Source organism: Pholis gunnellus, assembly GCF_910591455.1.
Source record: "Pholis gunnellus genome assembly, chromosome: 11".
NCBI lineage: Eukaryota > Metazoa > Chordata > Actinopteri > Perciformes > Pholidae > Pholis > Pholis gunnellus.
In genome coordinates this window covers 15105103-15122727 of record NC_136538.1, presented here as the reverse complement: position 1 = coordinate 15122727, position 17625 = coordinate 15105103, and the positions used below count along the sequence as shown (strand labels likewise).

The 17625-nt window shown below is 41.0% G+C and overlaps 1 protein-coding gene across 1 annotated transcript in view; it reads left to right on the top strand.

Moving 5' to 3' along the window:
* The first annotated feature begins 166 nt into the window (after positions 1–166).
* The window catches only part of lrmda (leucine rich melanocyte differentiation associated), a 188356-nt gene continuing 170897 nt past the window's right edge, over positions 167–17625 (top strand). Inside the window, exons 1-2 of the mRNA XM_079168693.1 lie at positions 167–372; positions 1026–1126. Coding sequence (XP_079024819.1) covers positions 331–372; positions 1026–1126 — 143 coding nt within the window. The 5' untranslated portion in view covers positions 167–330. The remainder of the gene's footprint in view (positions 373–1025; positions 1127–17625) is intronic.

Genomic DNA, 17625 nt, shown 5'->3' with positions numbered 1-17625 from the left:
GTTTTCATACATGTAAAGAATGGTTGTAATATAAGAGCATGGTGTCAGGGCAAATCTTGTTCTGTTCTTTCATCAGGACACAGGAAAAACACTCGTGTTCGCGTTCTTCCGCACAGCAGCAGGTCAGCTGATTAAAACGGCACGCGGAAACTGTAAAGTCATTTGGAAAACGCCAGTAGATCTCCAAAGCAGCCGGGCTACGTCCACAAACACCACTATTTACTGTTGATCACAGCGTGTTTCTAACGTGAGCGGGACTCTGGACATCCACTCAAATAGCGTATCCGAAAGACACAGAGACGACCGAGCTGTCATCGTCAGGAGGAAGTTATGGCACATAACGAGTCGCTGGTCGCTTTGAATGGGACTCAAGTAAGTTTACTTTGAAAAGTGTTTGTGTCGGACTTTGCCCAGCTCTCTGCTTTGCCCCAGTTATATCTAATCAGTGACTGTTAAAAAAAAGTGGAGTTTTGCCGGTGAAAAATGCCGAAAGAGTTTCGTTTACTTCCTCGACATCCTCGATGTCATGTGACACAGTGTGGATAACGTTACGGTCGTGACGTTCAGTTTTGCAGTTACTCCCACAACTTCACTGCGGGCAGAACAATGTTCTCAATTTGCAGCAATATCATTTCATAAAGTGTGCTTAAAGCATCGTCGTATGCTTTAATTAAAGTGTTGAAGTTGTATGCAATTCATGCAATGATCATTGGAAAGCAAATAGACACATATTAAAAATTTGCAAAATGATGAGCATGGCTTCAGTTACAAACTTCTATCCCACGTCCTCTCTGCGGGGTTAACTGCTGCATCATAGCAAATGATATGTAAATATAAGATATAGCATCTTATATCATGATGAGATCATCATAATTGATATCTCAAAATCAAGTCAAATGATGTTCCCAAATCATCATTCCTTTAAAAGTGGAGCATCCTGACACAATATCATTTTGCTGTGCTCATGCTAAGGGTGCTAGTATTGCTAATCTCACTCTCGATCTTTTATTTTTTTATTCTTAAAGATTTCCTACATCGGACATGACTGCGCGGACATCCCAGACTTCCTTGGAGACACATACGGCCACCTTGCAAGAAGGCTGGATCTCAGCTTCAATCTGCTCAGGTAGATGACAGATGCAAAGGCAACAAAACCTAATCACCTGGATGCACATGGTCTCTCTTTTTCTCTCTCTCTCGCTCTCTCTCTCTCACACACACACACACACACTCAGTCTTTTACTGGGAGACATGCATCTTTTACACGAGGTGCAATTGAATGTGTGCCCTTGTTCTATAGGTGGTCAGTGTGTCATCGTGACATCAAAGAGCTGAATGAATGCTAGAGCTGGGCTGGTGACTCGCTGTTACAGGATAAAAGGCGTGATCGATAAATGTGACACACTAATTTGGGGGCAAATGGAAGAAAAGATTCCTCTTGTCAGGACATGAAGGAGCACCTCATAGCTGCTGCTTCAGAGGGGGCTGCCATTTCAGCAGCAGGACTAGCACAGTCGATCTGGCAAGTAAAAGAAAGGAGATGATGGTTATGAGGTGCTTTTGTTTCATGACTGTCAGGCCATGAAGGCATCTCAATAGAGGCACTTTTTTTCTTGGATTTTTTTTCACACAGTGTTCAGACCAGCTGGAAAAATCAGTTTGGGGTCAATGAATGAATAAATGAATGAACCCACTGTTGAAGTGTCTTTGAGCAAGGCGCTGTGTGACTGTGAACCAGATGCTGGAAAAAAATCTAATATCAGTACGAGGAAAAAATATGACCCAAGAGCTACTGATTCAAATATTTACTTAATGTGTGCACACAGTTTTGCTTGTATGAGGTAAATGATGACAAGGATTGTTGAGGTTAACTGAAATACTCATCTAATTCCTCCTGGTGAAAGAACTTGTAGTATGTGACCCACCGTCGCCGGTCAGTCAGAAGTGTCCTCAAGATAGCAAGTTGTGTAGTGTGAACACTACAACGACGTTTCCTGTGAATCTGGCTTAACAAACATGATAGCTAGATGCTATGACAGCATAGGTTGTAAAAAACATTATTGTTGTTTTTAAACGCTGTATAAGTGTCCCTTCGTGCTGGTATATTTATTGTATTTCCAACATTTTGGTCTGCACTACATTCGTCAGGTGTGTGGCACACTTGGCAACAAGTGTGGTCAATGGTGACCGTCTGTGTTTATGAGGAACTTTTGTGATGCTGTTTGTTCATATACCGGATGAAAGCCGTGTAGACTGGCAGTGTTATAATAGAACTTTAGAGGTGGTGTGCATGATTTTTCACTTCCATTAGTGATGCATGTCTTCAGATGCAAAACCCTGATGTTCAGAAATATGTTTCACTTTAAGCTCTGCAATTGGAAAACAAACATTTAGTGAGTGGACTCTTATTTTCTTTTGTTCAACAAAATCCGCCACTTTCAGCACACACATTCAGTTATCGCCCGAGTGGACAATCAGAAGCTTTTCCACAATATTGGTATCAAACAGCTAAAGCTAAACGAGATATTCATGTCATTGCTAACTTGCACTAACTGGAAGACTTTTGAGTAATCTTTACTCTTTACACCGAATGATTGCCGTTAGATCATGGCTGCTGTGTGTGTGGTTCAAAACAATTATATAGTGAGGTAATAGATGTCTTGGCAAGGAAGTTATGTTTTACGTGCTGCAAAAAGATTTATGAAATCTGACTGAAACAGCCCTTATGTGTGTTGCTTCCAGGGAGATCAAGGCTGGCATTATGTTCCTCGCCTTTGAACCCGTCACATTACGGACTTGATGTTAAGAATCAAATATTTATGACTCAGATATTACTGATTCATTATTCATTTTCAGTTTGGCTAATCTCAGATGTCAGATATCATTACTAAACTTCAAAGGGTGGTATTGGCAGCGAAGTGGTGCAGAAGCAATGAAGTGGTGCACGAACCGTTTGGGGCTCATATCAATGGACTATTGATTGATTTTTTTGCTAGTGGGCAAAATGATCTGTTACATTGTGCGTCATCTTCTTCTCCTCTGCACACGTTGAAAACTTCGATGTTGCAAGCTAACGTATAGTCTCCCAGTCGTAAGCACAGCGTGAACACTGTATCTCTATCCGTAGCTATAAAGCACCGGTGTACATTGCTGACCTGTTCGGGTGGTTATGCAAACCTTTCCACCCTTACACACACTCACATCACAGATTTATGTATCCAGTATTCTCTCTTAAATGTGCTCTCTGCTGCTATTGGTGTCTGTATGTGCTCACATGACACCATTGGGAGGTCATGGGTGGGTGGAGCTGTGAAATTCAATAAGCAGCTGAACATGTGATAAAGTTATATGCTAACTAAAGCATTACCACCCACTCAGTAGTTTTGATCCCTGTAAGAATGCACCTATAGACCGAGGCCCCCTGACTCACAGCTTAATGGTGAAAACATTTTCCTGAAAGAAATAGCCTGTGAACTGTTTGTGCCGCTGCGCTTATGTAGCTCTTTGAGTTTGGTGTAGGGCTGGGCGATAAGGCCAACATTTTCTATCCGGATATAGTTCATTTCATATCTTGATAACGACATATATCATGATATAGCTTGTTTTCAGGTAATTCAGTGAATAAATACCTTTTTTATACTCTTGCATGAAGAATGTGCTTGTTATCATCTATTTAGATGTTGTAATTATGTGTCGAGGTATCTCGATATATGATTTCATCACGATATGATATGATACATTATCATATTGAATTATCGTCCAGCTCTAGTTTGGTGGTGAGGACCAAATCAAAGCCCTTTTTATATTTTTAACACAATAACTTTTCTAACTCCTGGTGGAATACCAAACACTGCTCTGTCTCCAAGTATTTGCAATCTCTTGAGAGTAAATATCACCTTTAAGCAGAACGTAGCTTATTATGGCTAAAATGAATGTAAAGGTACACTTTGCACTCGTAGTTATGACATTTCAATATTATCTCGTTATTCACCTCCGAGCTTCGACATTGCGTGTCAGATAGTGGAGACATTCGTGTATTGACGCCATGACCTCGTTTCAGTGTCGGCCCAATCAAACCAGGTGCAAACAGATGCGCATGTTATTGAGACTCTGTGGACTGCCTTCAGCATCGTGCACTTCTCCATGCTGCTTGACTCAAATCGAGAGAGAGACATTGCCAGAGTTTGTTGTAGCTAATATGCTTATTTCTGTCAGCTCAATTGACAACGCTCATCCAGCAACCTGACAATGCGTCACAATGAGAAGAAATGTACTGGCATCACCTTTTTAACTGAGTCCTGCGTGTTTTGTGTGTGTGTGTGTGTGTGTGTGTGTGTGTGTGTGTGTTGCACATATGTTTGTGTTTGTGTGCTTGCTTGTGCATGTTTGCTCGCATGCAGTGTTTGTGCATCTGTCTCTGTGAGCATAACTGTGAGTGGCTGGGCAGGTAATGGCAGGGTGAAATTATGGTAGCGGGCTGTCACACCCACACCTCTCCCTCTGTGTGCTGCCGTGTCAGCCTGTCTCATCAATGTGTTGAGAAGTGTGGCTCACAGGCAGATTTCTGTCTCGGGACAGGCTTGGATAGTATTGTGTCGTCCACTTTGTTCCAGGTCAGGTGTGTACACAATGCACTGAGTGGGCACGTGCTGTCTTGACATGGTTCCTTTCTCTGACTTGGGTGCACTCTGGGTGCCTGCGTCTGTTACATGCAGTGCTACAACCCTGGACCCATGAGGTTTGAGGAGGACACATGTCTGTGAGTCACAGGATGAATCCTAATGTTTGTTAGAACAGTGACAACCGGTCTACTCAGATCTGACATGGCCCTCTTGATAAACAAATCACATTTGTGCAATGGCAGCTTTCGTGTAACCCTAAACCTAACTAGAAAAGTGAAGCCTGCTCTATTTTACTGAGATCTGTATTAGCTAGTTAGATCTGCCTATCGCTGGTCCTCTCAACACATGTGATACCCGATTACTGCACATGTAATGTTAAATTGCATGCAAAATGTTTGAAACAACTGTCAAATATTTGCTATGGTTGATTATAATTCTAGTCATTCCAGTTGATCTCATCTGTTAAACAAATGCTATCAACAGCAGGACATTATTAAAGCGTAGTGCTTAACCTGTACACAAAAATGAGAACATCTGTACAAATTATTCAAATATAATAATGCCCATTTTAGGATACAGTTTGTATTGGGACTGTGTCAGCGAGGTGTTGATTCAACTCTCTGATCATTTTGGTGGCTGTAGGTTGTGTTAGTGTTGTATTGAACTACGCGATGACAAAGTTATTTCTAATCTTCTGTTCAATGTGTAAAATATTGGAGAAATACTCACTTGTGTGCACACCTGAAATGAGCCGGAGTTTGGATGAACTGGAATTGTTATTAGGATCAGAAATCATTTTTGTACAATAGTGTCAAGTCCTGTATGTGATTGAATAATCCTTAATGGTATCACCGTTTCACGAAAGGTTAAGACTCCAAAACAAAGTAGATAAGTATGCTCTGAAATTTTAGTACAACCACTGATGCACTGAGAGGAAAGTCACCAGTTAACAGGGAAACCACTTAACCCGTAACACTGGTACTTGACTCTCTCCTCCATCATTGGTAGCGTTCTCCTGCAGCGGCTGACCTGTATTCTGTCTACTGTCAGACCGGACAAATTTAACACATCTTGTTGTTAACATGAATAATGCTTTTAATGGCAAGCCGTAATTAGCTTGCGTACCATCCTCGTGCTTTGCTTTTCTTTCACCCAGTGCCACACAAGTAGTGCATTTTAAACATGGTCAGGTTTTGGTTACGTTGATGCAAAATTGGAGGTAGGCAGCTGCCTTTAATTTCCGACCATATACTGTAGATATTTAATTAATTTATACTTAGAAGAATAAGGTGTACAGATGAACTCCTGACATTCGACTTTTAAGTTGAAATTCAGCCTCTCATTAAGAAAGGCGGGTCCATGCTGCACTTTTGCATTGCAGATAACCTAAGCTACCTGTACATGTGGTTGAACAGTATGTGTACATGTAAAGTACATGTGTGCCTGTGTCTGAGGTGGTACGTGCTCACCCAGGCTATGTTGGTGATGGCAGGCGTTTTGCATTTTAATGACAAATCAAGTATGCTAACTCGCGCTTTAAAACGAAAGTGCTTTAAATGTCGCCCGGCTGTCAAAATGAGATGTAAGTAGTCTGATGAAAAGAGAACAAAGAAGACAAAGTAGGGAGGCCTGGTACACTGAGAAATGAAATAAAACCTTGTATGGCCTGTCAGCTGTGTCGTTTTATATTCATATCTAAAGAACATTATAGTATTACTCCGCCGCTCATGCCTCACTCATCTGTCTCTCTTAATTCGTCACAGGCACGGCTCCGTCTTTCAAGTTGCTGTATGTCAACACAGGAAGGGGCCTGCTAATTGACAAATGAGTGTCACAGACATCAAGTGCTCCTTTTCTATCCAAGCTAGGTAGACTCTGGTTGTTTGATGGTGAGGGGGACAGGAGGGGCGAGGGGGGGGGGGGGGGTCTGTTATTGGCAGAAGCCCAGTAAGAGGCATTAGACCAGTCCTAGAATGAGAAGTGACAACGGCAAGAGAGCCTGTCATTGTCTTGCCTAAGTGTTCAATCTTCTGAGATGCTGGTATGCAGATAAAGTGTCAGTTAGGAGGAGAGGAGATGAAACATTGGCAGTATGAAGTCCTCAAATCACTTAACTGGGAGCGTATAGTGTGTGTGTGTGTGTCGGGTAATAGTGGTGGCGTACTCTGTTCTGCTGAGGAAATATATTACATATCCGATCTATCAGGCCTGTTTAGGCCCACACTCTAGGATAACCTGATCTGTGTCTCATAAATTAAGGAGGATGCAGAGCTCTCCCAGCCCTAAGAGATTTAAAGCACAAAGATGAGAGGGACATGGTCTGGCAGGAAATGAGTTATTCATATCAAGAACATTGATATTTTGTATCGTTTGGTATTGGGGAGAAAAACAACCTTTTTAATTTTCACTGGGATGTTTTTTTAAATGATGTACTACTCCTGGGAAAGTGATGGCATGACAAAGAGCTAAGGGTGTTATGCTTGATAAATGGCTTGTCCTTTTCCTCCATATCTCCAATTTGAGGTTATATCTGAATTTATTTCTGTTTAAACAGTTATCCAGTGCCAACAGAGGGCCTGAGTTACTGAATCCTTTAGTGAAGCAGCAAAGAGTCATTTGTGCTTGTTTGTGTCGTATGTGACGGCTCAAGGACAGTCTCAATTTGACTGTTTTGAGACAGATCTGTAACACCTTACCTCATGGGCATCTCACGAATAAAAAACTCTTACTGCATTCAGTCAATTAAGAAAGCAATCTTCCAATCTAACTAAAAGCCTGCTAAAATCTGTTTCCCTTCTTTGGCAAAATAGACAACTTGTATTCGATTGAAAGCTCTTCCACAAATTGCAACCAAACCGCAGTAATGTGGCCTTCATTATGTCTATTGTTTTGTTTTTGTGTTTTCTTTGTCCAGCAATGTATTTTCATTCTTAAGCTAAATTTGCTTTAATAAAAATTGGCCTGTAGGGTAGAAGATGTTTACAGATGAACTGCACATTTTATCCTCCCTAATGGATCTCATTAAATGTGGTACATTTGCTCTGAAGCAAAGGATTTCTCTTAACATCTAATGTTTTGATTTGTCCCTATACATCTGGCCTGGTAGTTCACTCGAGCTGCATTTGGACTATGAGTAACATTTCAATACATACTCTTCATTAAGTATGTGTTGGATCTACAGTCTGGTAAGCCATGTCAGTCTTCTCAATGGAAATTAAAGTATGAATGTAGGTTTTAAAGGGAAACCGCACGTTCACAAGCAGCAGTATTTACCTTGGTGACAGTAAGAACAAAGGAAGCTGAATTAACAGGCTAAGTGGAGTAAGTACATCACACGATCGAGGTCTTCCAGCTTTCTGCTTCTTGATGTGGTTTCTTGGATAAGTCATGTAAGTGAAAATAGTTTCATACTTACTTCTGCCAGGCTGGTGTTAGGAAGTGACAAGTATTACCATGGCAACAAACTGTCCAGTGACACTGCGCAACAATCCTTGATGTTGCCCACAGCATTGCAGAAGTCCACATGTATGAAACAGCGCAATCATTTCTCCCAAGAGTTGTTGAGTGTCAAGCAACCAACAATAAAGAAACACTTGGTAGACTCTAGTCTGTGTTTGCAGATATTTACACAACTGACCAAATTTACTGGAATAGTATGATGCGAAATCTGTTTAGGATTATCAACAATATTCTGTGAAAAGTCCAAGATCAACAATGTGGGCGTCTGTTTCTACTTTCCAACTTCCGTACCCCCGTAGGTGGCACTCTGTCCCATTGGTTGAAGATTTCATGGGTCACAAACATATAGATTCGTCAAATGTTGCATTTGTTCGGGACTACTTTCAACAGCGGATGATTACACATTTGGTGCTCCATTGAGTATCTACAGCAGCAGGACAGTGTAGGTGGCAATGGATCAAAATAAGCCGCAATGTCTATGTGAATCATAATGGAGGAACATGTCACCCACTGCAACAGTGTGGCCCATTGATGTGTTTTTAATAGCTTTTGGGAAACAATGGAGGTCCACGCTACGGAGGGATAAGCTATATCAGGCTTTGGCTACACAGTGGAGCAGCTAGTCTATCAACTACACAAGTCCTTTACCCTCCGTATAACATGTATATAAATCTTTATCTCTCTGTTAAAGCACAACAAAAGTCCACTGATGGCAGGGGAACCATCTGTTAATCACTGTCAGGAGCTGCCATCAACCTTCTAGGGCAATCCACATCCTCCCCTCTTCCTCAATATAAGGCCATCTTGTGGTTTCGGTTTCTGAATGGAATGGAACATCTTTATGTTCCTTTTGTTCACATTACATATACTGGGCAGCGATGCCATTCCTTTTATGACTGCGTCACATTTTTTATTGTATATCCCAAGACGGATGGCGTGCCACTGACACAGAGATTTACAGGCCTTCAGCTTGCAGTGGCAGAGCTTTAGAAGGGTCTGCTGACATCTAGCCAACACTTTGGAGGAGGAGAATAAAAGCTGACATTTTATTGGCTCTAAGAGAGCGAGAGAAAGAAGAGTTGAGAGGGGGGAGGAAGGGAGAGAGGAAAGAAAGGAAAAGAGATTCTGTTTCTCTACTTTATATTTTTCAGCACTGCCAGCTGTCACAGGGTCCTTACTAAAAAGAGTGGATTTATTGGGTATTATTTAGAAACTTGTCAGTGGTAATGACTGCAGCTATGATTTCAATTATCACCCACTAAATATAGCTTAATTCACTGCCTTGCTGGCCATAATGAGCCACCCTGACATCATTTTTCAAAAATTCGATACCATGCTATTTTAATATTTTATGTTGACCACCGATTTCATTTTCCTCCCTGGTGCTTGGCATGTGGCAAGGTCCCACTCCCTCATGTGCAGTTGTATAGTCAGAGCTATTGAGTTCAAAGCTGTCCCAGGAATATATTTTTTTCCATTGACAGAAATCCAATTAGTTTTAGTACACAGTCTGGCTGAATAAAAAGGGTCTTAAAATCTACAATATGTTTCCTTAGCGTTTTACCAGAGTGTAAAGCCAGTGATGGATCTTTATGATTTGACCTGATGGGGCCCAAGTGGACATACTCCCTTTTCTATTCTGGCAAGTGAAAAACAAACCATCCATATGTCTTACTCACTTTGATAGGCAGAGCAGAGTCTTTGATATTGCGTAAACATCTACTGTACAGTGCATGCGCTGGCTAAGATCTTAACTCTTGTACATATTTAAACACTTATTAAATACTTTACAACGGCTACACATATTCTGCCAAAACACCATGTAAATATGAGAAGGGGGGAAAAGTCAGATCTATAATTCAGTAGTGACATGTTTAGTAAGTAGGCGATTTGAGGAGAGTTAATGTGTGCTCAGGTTTTGACATTGGGGGGGGGGGGGGGGGGGGAATGCATTTTTAAGCAATCATTTAAAAGGGAGATGATTAGGACTGGCACTCATCTGTCAATAACAAGCTTGCCACTTGAAGTTGACGATGTGGGTGAATTTTGACATTGTGAAGCTGCTCCTCTTCTTCCGTCTGCGGCACTGGTTTAAAAGTATGTTATACATGGTAAGTCGTTCAGGAGAGCCGCCAGCGATTAGGACCCCGCAGCATTTTCTCATTAAAAAAAGGAAAGAGGGCGCCAACTTATGTTTGAGATACAACCTGTGTCTCTTTTAGCCCATAACTCAAACACTGTTTATGTTCACCCCATCACACTTAGCCGTCTCCCAGATAGATGATGTAAGCAACTGGAAGGCATGGAACATATTAGAAGAGCGCATGGAGAGGGGCAGCCATACTTCTACTTCCCTTGGCCGGGTCCCAAATGGGAAAAAAAAAGGGGGGAAAAAAGGTTTGGAGCCTGTTTTGGAAGAGGAACAAAGGAGCTTCCTTTGGTTTGGTCCAGGCAGTTTTGGTCGCTTCATGGCTTTCAATCTCTCACAGTCTTTTTGAGAGGGCCCAGGGGTGAAAAGTGAAGACAGATACATGGGTGTTTTCATGCCAAGATTTTAGAGGATGATTGCAGTTCTTGCCATGTTTTGAATTTCAGGGGATGATTTTTTTAAGAGGGCTGCATGATAAAAGTTGTCAGTTGGTGAATAAATCCTATATGACCATAAAACGCAGTTGGAAGCTGTTATTAGAGATAGCAGCTCTTGAAGGCCTCATGATTATTAAAAAAGAATTTGCTGTTACATCTGAGTGAAGACGAGGGACTAATATAATAATTGTTAATCTTTATGATTTGAGTCAGGTTTAATCATGGTTTGCCATTCAAGAAGTGATAAACTACAGTGCATGCAGAACACCTTTTTTTTGCTTGCTCTGCAATTTAGAAGGCCCCTAATGGCCTTTTGTTTTTTCCCCTCACTCCTGTAGAATGCTTAACCCATCTCTGGCCATGGACAGCTGTGCCACATTCTCAGCGCAGCTGTATCTCATTTCCTGTTTCCATTTAAGATAAACTCACTCACATCTTTCACAGCTTTCACTTATAAAAACCACTGACTGTCCTTCCAAGCCGCCATCCCCAAAACTCAATATTGGTCAGACAGGAAGATTTGTGGGAGATAACGGCCCCTGTGCTCTCACCCGGCTGCACTCTTGTTCTCCCCTTTCCTCTATTATTTTAACTTGTTTACAGTCTACGTTTGCTTGTTCCATTTGCGAAGCATGGAGAATAAGTTTAGAAAACTGTAGTTGGGAATGAGCTCAGAAATCAAGAGCGAGCTATGTTTTTTTTGTTTTTTAAGGCTACATCTGACATCCATCAGCATGGAAATATGTTTTAATGGTCAGGCAGGCTGCAAGACATCAGTAAGCTGTTGCCTCACTTTTCCACCCAGGGACATATTGAGATAAGAAACAGTGACAGCATGTTTCATGTCCGTGCTGCTGACACGTCTGTGCTGGAAAACTACAAGGAACAACCCTTCCATTTTGGGGCCAGCAGTCTGCGTAGGACAGTATTCTTATTGTGTTTTCCCTCATAAAACACTGTCTATCCATTAGGATAAATGCATTGACTCAAATCACAGTGATTCCACTGTGAGCTGCTGACGGCACCATTAGCTGACAGTATGATTATGTGAACAACGGAGCGCATAGTCTTCTGATCTTCTCTGTCTGTCCAGACATTTGGTGATGTTTAAGAGTTTCTCCCCAGTGATGATGGTGAGATAGCTTTTGCACCGTGGGCACTGTAGAGTTTCTTTATTTTCTCCCTCTGTCTGGATCTCGGGGCCCCTGGGTCCTCCAAAGCTCAGAACATGTCTGTACTCAGATGTTTCAAAACACCAAACAGCAGAGGAGGAGGAGGAGGAGGAGAAAGAAGAAGGGATAAAGGGAAAGACGAAGGGAAGTGGGAGGAGGGTAAGGAATCCTCATAGGGACGAAGTGTACATGTACAAGCAGACCAGCCAGAGAGGCCCAACAGGGTCTGTAGACTTGTGATCTGAGGGCCGTTTGTGTGTCAGTAAGATCAAAGTCTTGTGAAGAGAAGGAGAAATCCCTTTACCTTCTCGGACTATGGCAGCCCTTACTGGTAGCTATAGGTAAAAGGAAGGGGGATGATAACAGTGAGATGCTTCAACTTTGTGATGGTTTTAATTGTTTTTGTTTCGCTTCAAGTAAAACACACATATCCGTCCTCAGACATTTTTATTCATGCAGCTTTAGGCCTGTTGTTTTTGGTTGTATTAGATACATATGTACAGGCATTTCAATGTCAATAAATAGTACCACATTGATTCCAAGGCGTTTGGATACAACTGTAAACAAACAAGACCATTGCCAAGGAGTCTGTGCTGCATTTCACACAAAATTGCTGCGTGGCACAAAGGAATATTGCTTTACTATGATAAAAAAGAAGACAGCTGTTGTTTTTATTGTTTGGTTGATTGTAAATTAGTTCTTTTTTGTAAAGGAAATACATTGAGGAGATTCAGTTCTTCATATGAGAGTCATTGTTTCAGGGGTTGGCCTACATTTTTAGAAACCATATCCATATCAGTGGACTGAGATATAGTATTTGTTGTCAGTCATCGCATACCCAACATACCACTTTCATTGTCACAGATGTTGTTTTCTAAATGTAGCTCCTTTTACGGTAGCCTATGGATTTATCCCAGCTGTAATAACACTGGAGCACTTTTTTTAGCTAATATGTTAACATGAATTTGTTAAAAAGCAAATAAACAAGGTGATTGGTTTAAACCGAGGATACATCTACACTACTACGTTTTTTGTTTTGAAACGGCTTTTTAAAACCAAAACTCATCTCCGTCCAGACGAGCGTTTTAGCGTGTTTTAGGACTGATAACGTCGCTGGACACGGGAATTATCGCAAAGTGCTTAAATCCTAGCTTGCCTCCATCCTTTGGTCACGTGATAGGGGAAAAAACACATGGTGACTGATATGACTCAATCACGAAGCAAACGCGGGTGTCTGCGTCATCGTTTTCAAAGGTCTCCGTTTCTGCCCGTTCGGCTCCAGCAGCGTTTTTCAAATGTCTGTGTTTTAGGGGTTGTAAAACGCCACAGTAGTGAGGACACGAGGCACAAACGTAGCAAAGGTTAATTAAGCTTTTAAAACACGAAAATGTAGTCATGTGTATGTAGCCTGATTTCGATCTAGATTTTTCACACATCAAAACGTTGTGGTGTTTCTTCCTGCTATAGAACATCCATTCTGTTGGCCTCTTAAGGTGAGATCAGCTCAGAATATGAAGGCAGGACTAGAAACCACAAATGACCTGCTGATTATGCGGTTGATGAATACCAGCCCAGAGTTAGTAGAAGTGTAAATGTCTTTGTTATCATTTTTCTAAGGTGATAGTTCACAGTTTTGTGAAAATGTCATAGTAGCAATCTAACTCCCAGATATGTTTTCCTTCTCTACATATTGTGACGTCATATTACAGTATATTGTGTGAATATTATGATTAATTCATTAATGAACAGTGTTAATACGAACCCTCTGAGAGTCTGATATTTTCCAATGGCCGAGAGAAAACTGCTGGCTTTGTTTGCAGTTAGATTATCCAGCCCGTTGTCCCCAAACCGTCTGACCAGGAACCGCGTGGTTGCTGTCTTTTGCAGACATTTATGGCTTTCTCGAGTGCTGCTGGATCTTTATGACCTTTTGTTGTGACTTCTGAATGGCGTGAGCGTAGGACCGTGTGTTCTTGTCAGCTTGATCTTATCAGCCAAACACGTCCCTGTCGATCTTAATTGGCTGCTGATGAGGCCATGCGACAATTTAAGCCTTTGCACCAAGCCTAATGGTTTAATACTTCTCATTAACCCTACATATTAATCTGTAGCATAAACTATTATACATGTGTATCGGTGGCGTATAAGAAAGTATACAGAACAGAGTTGGAATATACAGAAGGCCTATAAATACACACAGCTGTTCCTTTCACACAGTGCCAGACAGTCCGTCACTCATACTCACCCCCTCATTCTGGGAACGTGTAGTGAGTGTATCCTTCCATGGGCCTGGCTGTTTAAATTAATTATTAGTTTTATAGCGAACCCCGAGGCCTTGCACAGGCAGCTAATCCCTGTAGAGGGCTAATCCGACCCCGCGTTACAGAAAATCAATGCTGGTCTTTGGTGTTGGCATGCCATCAGGGCACGGGGACACATGTCAGACAGGCCTCCTGATTTTTTCATGAGGTGTGTTTTTGAAGTTGTAGAGCCAGTGGAGGATGCTCGAGGTACCCAGAATTAAAAAGAATATCCGGAAGCGAAAGAAAGGGCTTGTATGACTACATTTCTCATGGGGTGTTGGTGATGCAAGTTAGTGGTTGTGCATTATTTTAACTGAAAATAGATGCGATCTTGGGTGTAAAAAATGTAGTATACATTTATACCAAACATTAAGCTTCGAGTTATAGTTATTCAAATAATGATAATAAAAAAAATATATAACTGAATGTTATATTTTCTTTCAAAGCATAATACCACTGCAATATAGTGCGTGCTCTGGTCATATCTGTGTATTATCATCCTCTGTATGTGGGATGGTCTGTAATATTAGAACCGTCAATGACCTTTTGGCAGACTCTCTGATGATTGATGTGTGTGATGGATGAGTGTCCTGCAGTCATCAAGGATTTGAAGGGATTTTGTTGGCAGTGAATGACTGCATATCAAGTAGTTTAAATTATGTCATGCTTGCTATTTTTACTGATTTGATGGTCGGAGGATCGGTACCAGTTGAGTGTTGCTCTAAACATCCGGCTATGCTGTTAGCCTGATAATTTGATGAAAGGAAGGGATTGGAACAGTCATTTTGAAAATGTCAATTTGTATCTTTTTAGCAATAAATCTTTTTTTATGACCCAAGATAAGAACACCCTATTTTGTCTTGGCAATGATGCAGACAGTGTGTGTTTTGAGATCAGTTTAATATCTTGTCAGATTCGATAGATTGTCAAAATTGAAAGCACCATCAATTTTCTTTTACTTTGTCAGGTTTTAATACCATGCAGAGAAAATATGAATATTTCTCACTCCTCAGTCTCATTTCATATTCTCAACTGTCTGTCAGTAATTGGAGAAGGGATGATCTGACCCAGTCCCCTACTTTTTTTTTGCACCTCTCATTCTGCCTATTAGTTTTGGATTACCAGCTTTCTCTTTCTCTCACCGAGACTGGCAGCTGAGGATAATAGCTTTCATAATGTGTGGAGTCTCATTCCAAGCTCCTCTGTGTTTCTCTTTATGAGGGAAGAGAAAATGTAGAGCCCAGTCAGTCTATTCATTTCCTCTATTGGGAGATTAATGAGAGGAACAGTGCTGTCTCAAGCCTTTTGTGACAGGCTTCAAAGTCCCTGTACGGGAGGACTCGTGTCTGTTCGTCTGTACAGTTCACACAGGCAGGTAGTCATTTGCGTTTACGCTGTGACAGTTCATTAGGGAGGCTAGCACATGATCAAAACTATATGCTATCAACATTTGTTGCCCATTTTGTTTAACAGTGATGAAGTGATCAGATACGATGCTGTGGGTGAGAGCGCATTCAGGACTTTGTAGGATTTGACTCACTCCGCAAGGGATTTAAGTGTTTCGCTGACCTAAATGCTAAATATTGTTTGATGTGAGTTTGACTTCATGAAGGGAAACCTTTTGTGGACTGACTGAGGAAATGACGTAGATCGAACACATCTTCTGTGTAGTCATGAGACCGGCGGGTTGGACAGTTAGCTTCCCCTTCTTATCTAGAGCACAAGGAGTCTGAGTCAGAATAATTTAATGTTTTGACTCCTATCTATCACTAAGGCATTGATTACTGTCAATCCATCGAAGACTCGTCAAAGCTGCTTTACACTTTCGATTTTTAAATGGTATGTTTAACAATGGATCTTATCATACAGAGACCAGAAATGCTTTCACATGTAGAAGTAGCAGTCCCATCAAACCCAGAAATGCGGAATAAATTGATTGTTTATTTGTAAAATTCATATTGTACACATCTATCCTATATAAGACTAACATAATATGATAGATAATATATGTCCTGGAAAAAAATGTGAATGGAGTGATGATGAACAATGCAACCTCAGCAGGTCCTGTATGTACTGTATGTATCATGAAGCCCTATAACTATAAATTCAACATATGAAATCCTGAAATTGAAAATAATTCTGAGTTCCTCTACAACTCCATGCAGTCCATTAAATACCAGTAAAAACTCTCTTGGGACTCGAAGAATTTCTTCTGATCATATGACTGAGACAGCAAACAAAGTCAAACAATCTTCACAACTGTCATAGATCTTCCCCTGAGATTTCCCTTTACTGTTAGGTTGACTCTGTGCATGCAGCATCTACACTTGCTTACATCTTAAGCAACACTGAACATGTAGGCTAATCATTCTGCCCATAGTTTACTATTTTTAGTCCATGATGAATTGCTACAAAAAACACTTAAATATGTATTGCGTATGGCTAGTTTTGCTAACTGTCGTTCTTTAGTCCATTACTGCGATCAAGTAAATCCTTTTTAAAAACATCAGGTTACTTTAGAAAGCCCACAGTAAAGTAGTGCATGTAAATTTAGCACAAACTGTCACTCATTGCTCTCTCATTGTTCTGGAGGCTTGCCTAGAATGCATTTTCCAAGTACAATATCACGTCTTTTAGAATTGAACTGATTGTTCCTGGCCTATGCTCATCAGAAAGAAAAAAAAAAGGAAAAACCGTGACAGATGTAATTCATTACTCAAAATAAAATAGTTTTGAATTTGTTGTTTTTGTTTTATTACTACACAAACTCTTCAGTAAAATAACTTTTCCTGGGAAACGTCTCCTTTTGCTGCTGTACACACAGGCGGCAGAGGTATATTTGCTTTACATGGCTTTGATTAAAGGTTTTGAGAGAGAGGAGACATTTCTTTTTGCTTTATGTCTCTCTTTGCCAGCTTGGCAGCAGCACTAGCATTTAAATGCCCATTAACAACCTTTTAACTGTCAAGATCATTTGAAATATGGATATTTGCTTTCCTCACTGCTTCAGAGCCACCAACATTACTTTTAATAGCACAAGTGTTGATATTAAAATGTTCCCTCATGAACAGTAGGCTAGCCGCATGTCATTCTATTGCAAAGGAGTTTGCCAATGATGTCTGATTAGGACTGCAAGGGGAGATTAATAGATGTTTCTTCCCCTTATTTGTTATCACTCTTTTAGAGCATTGACTGACTACAGCATGTGATAAATAGAGGGAAGCCTCTGCATTTCCTGAGTGTGACACTATCTATCTACCCGTCAGGCCGGCTCCGTGTTGATGCGATGTCTCCGCTGACAGCACATCCAAAGTCAGCAGCCTAGTCCTGTGCAATTTCAACCGCATAGGGGAAGGTGTTTGGGATCTGCATTTTAATCCTGGCCTGTTTAATGTGTGCCCCCTGACAATCTGGGCCAGACATCATTTTAATGGTATGTACAGTGATAAAGCCAATAAAATGTCAGAATGATTGATAATCTGA